The 3,258-nt window shown below is 48.1% G+C and overlaps 1 protein-coding gene across 1 annotated transcript; it reads right to left on the bottom strand.

The window, feature by feature from the left end:
* Positions 1 to 334: 334 nt before the first annotated feature.
* On the bottom strand, positions 335 to 2,068 carry LOC124683003 (B-box zinc finger protein 19-like). The gene is made up of 3 exons (XM_047217592.1): positions 1,398 to 2,068; positions 945 to 1,171; positions 335 to 353 (listed from the first exon to the last, which is right to left on the bottom strand). The coding sequence occupies exons 1-3, from the start codon at positions 1,863 to 1,865 to the stop codon at positions 344 to 346; spliced, it is 705 nt and encodes a 234-aa protein (XP_047073548.1). The 5' UTR covers positions 1,866 to 2,068; the 3' UTR covers positions 335 to 343.
* Between the last annotated feature and the right edge of the window lie 1,190 nt (positions 2,069 to 3,258).

Below are 3,258 nucleotides of genomic sequence, written 5' to 3'. Positions count from 1 at the left end.
CTGGGAACAATGTCACTGCAAATGCAAAGCTATATCATTTCTTAAGTTAGCCGACATGCCTCCACAAAAGGGATGGAGAAAAGGAATCAAACACAAGGAGGTAGGGTTGGGGCATATACAAAGCTACGGCAAGCCGTCACAGTTACGAATACTATCATGCTATCATGTTCTGGGAAGGGTGCCCATAAACTTGATTCGTGGAGCCGACGACCAAAAGGATGTGTTGTTCGGTGGAAGTTGGATCTTGCAGCAGGACACATCTCTACAATGCTCTCATATAAAACTGACGACCTTCTAATGTAGTTAGCACCATAATCTACATCATCATCTCCGGCCAGTTGCCTCATGAAAAGCTGCATAACAAAAAAGGGTATGATCAACAACTGTGCGAATATCCAAAAGTACTTTGTTCATAAACTGAGTGTTATCTGATATGATCCATAATTTTCACAAAAATCTTTCAAGCTCCAGCCTTCAAAAACTATCACCAACATCTAGACAACTACACATGTATGCCAAACATTTTCAAGCTTCATACACAAAACCATAATTATTGATTTATGTAAATGCTACTATACTCGGATGAATTACGTAAAAATGCGAAGCTATCTCGTTATGATGTAGCAGTTGTTTTTCGCCAACAGAAATTTCACAACACTAAACCTAGAAGATCATTCACACAAACTTTTATACTGTATCAGATCGTGACTTTAGTCCCATCCCATTCTGTTCTTCTTCCCTTGTGCCGCAACTTAATTATTTGCATAGCAGTACAAGAAAATTACAGTAATCTGGCACTTCTATATCATTTTGTCAAAGATGTATTGTTTTAACCTTGTTTAAAAGTTTTTTTTTTGTTTTTTAGAAGTAACATCACGTCAGTACTTGCAGTTCCTCAGTATTCAAACAGAAGCATAAGGGGAAAAAAGGCTTTCCAAACTTACTCGTTCCGACCAAAGGCCGCGCTAGAGCGATTCCTCGCTGGCGTGCCGCTGACCGACTGCGCCGGCCCGGAGCTGAGGAAATCCGAGGTCGATCTCTTCCTGTGCCGGGAGGCGAACAAGCGGCCGCCGTTCCGAGAGGAGGTGGCCTCGTCGCTCCGGCCGGCGCGGCGTGCGGGCGAGGCGTGGTTACAGAGGCTCGGCTGCGACGTGGAGCACGGCGGGTCCTCCTGGAATAGACAGATCGGCATTTGCATCAGACGATGTGCTTGCACAAAAGAATTGCAAGAAAACGATATTTTCCTTGTAAAATGTATGTAAGAGTGGGTCGATCGTGATTGTGAACGAATCGCGCTAATTTAACTCGCGAATTTAAGCAATTTATTACCGAGATAAAGCGAGGCGCAATGGCAGAGAAAGCAAATCAAGAAACAGGGGTCGAGGTAAAAGCGGCACCTTTGCGTTAGGGGCGGCCTCCCGGCTGCTGCTGGACGTGGAGCTGGCGACGGGCGGCGGCGTGGCCTCCGCGTCGTCCGCCCACGGCACGACCTGGTTCTCCCCCTCCCCCTCCTCCTCCTCCTCGTCGTCCTCGTCCTCGATCATCTCCTCCTCGTTCTGCTCGCCGTGGCCATCTCCGGCCACCCCGTGGGCGGCGCGGCCGCGGCCCCGGCCGACGCAGAGCTCGCAGATGGAGGCCGTCGGGCCGAGGCGGGGCCCCGCGGCGCGCCACGGCGTGGGCCGCGCGCACCCGCGGCAGAGCAGCGCGCGCGCGTGCCTGGCGACGAGGAAGTTGGCGCCGTGCACCTGCGCGTCGCAGCCCCAGCAGAGCGTGGCGTCGTCGGCGCCGCAGTACACCCGCGCCGCAGCCCCGCAGAGCTCGCACGCGTTCTTAACCTTGCCGTCCCCTCCGGCCGCCGACGACATGATCGCTCTGGTCCGCTCTGCTCGTCTCACCAACCTTGTCCCGGTCGACCTCGCTATCTATCTGCTCGCTCGCTCGTCGCCACAAGATCTTTTTCTCTCTCGGTCTCGGCTGGGGTTGTTTTTTGTTGGCTTCTTTCTTTCTTTTTCTCTGGGCCGCGAGTACTTGTAGAGAGAGGGAAGAGAGAGAGAATTTTTCCTGCGTTGTGTTGTGTGGTGAGTAGCTTCTGAGGCTGCGGTTCGTTGGGTCCGTATTTTCATTCGAGAGGTTCCAAGGCTCCAGCCCAGGATCCTCTGCGGATGCTCCCACGCTGCTACTGGCTCTCACGCCTCCATGTGGACATTCGCCGATTTTGTGGCCTCTCGTTTAATGCCTCACATTCTGTCATTCTCCAAACTCTATTTTTCCTAGAGCTCCAGCACCCGCGCTAAATCCGACGCTGTAAATTGTATTTACAGTGCACCGCAATAGGATTTTAGCGCGCGAAAAGTAGCGAAAGCTAACCTTTACCGGACGCTGCAAAATAGCGCGTCGGAAACATGATTGGGTAATAAAATTGCTCAAATAAGATCAAACAGAGCGAACAAAATAAAATAAAAGGACTGATATATTGCAAATGTGATAAAACATACGACCGTTAGCGCGCGCGGAACTTCCGGCTAGGGGTGGACACCGCGGCACCCGTCCACGCGCGGGAAATTTTTTAGCGCGTGCGCGTTTTTGCTGCTAGTACCGGAGCCCCTTCCCCCTCCCGCGCCCGCACGATATAGCGCGACTGTTGGAGTTGATCTTTGTTCTATCTAACACTGGTTAATTATAAATTGAATCTTCGTTAGTTTAAATATTTTTTATAAAGTTTTATCGAAAATATTTTCCTAATTAAGCTAATTAACGGAACTAACAATGCATGCTTATACTTAGCTTAAGAAGCCATGTAGCCATTGTTTTGTAGCATCTTCACATATGAAAGGTCCACTTATTTGGATATTCATTACAACCACATTATTATTATTGAAATGTATTTTACTTACATACATGTATGTAAAAAACTTATGTTGCGAGGTTATTTTCATAGACAAATGTCAATTTCCACGTAAGAGATGTAACCACTCTTGTGAATTCATACTAAGAGCATCTTCACCGGCGTGTTCCAAATGGGGTCAGGGGCATCGCTGGCACAATGCTGTTGGAGACATCGACGCTAGCTCCCTTGATATAGGGAGAGGTTTCTGAAAAAATGTATGTACTCATATGTAATATTAATGAGTCTAATTTAAGCGCTTTGGTGAATTCATAATCAATACTTGTGAAGTTCTAACGCATATGCCTTATGTATTTTACGTATTATCATTGGAATGTATTTTACGTATTAAAACTTATGTTGCGAGACTATTT

The sequence above is a fragment of the Lolium rigidum genome, chromosome 1 (assembly GCF_022539505.1).
Source record: "Lolium rigidum isolate FL_2022 chromosome 1, APGP_CSIRO_Lrig_0.1, whole genome shotgun sequence".
Classification (NCBI taxonomy): domain Eukaryota; kingdom Viridiplantae; phylum Streptophyta; class Magnoliopsida; order Poales; family Poaceae; genus Lolium; species Lolium rigidum.
The sequence above is the reverse complement of the archived record's forward strand: the minus strand, read 5'-3'. Positions and strand labels throughout refer to the sequence as shown.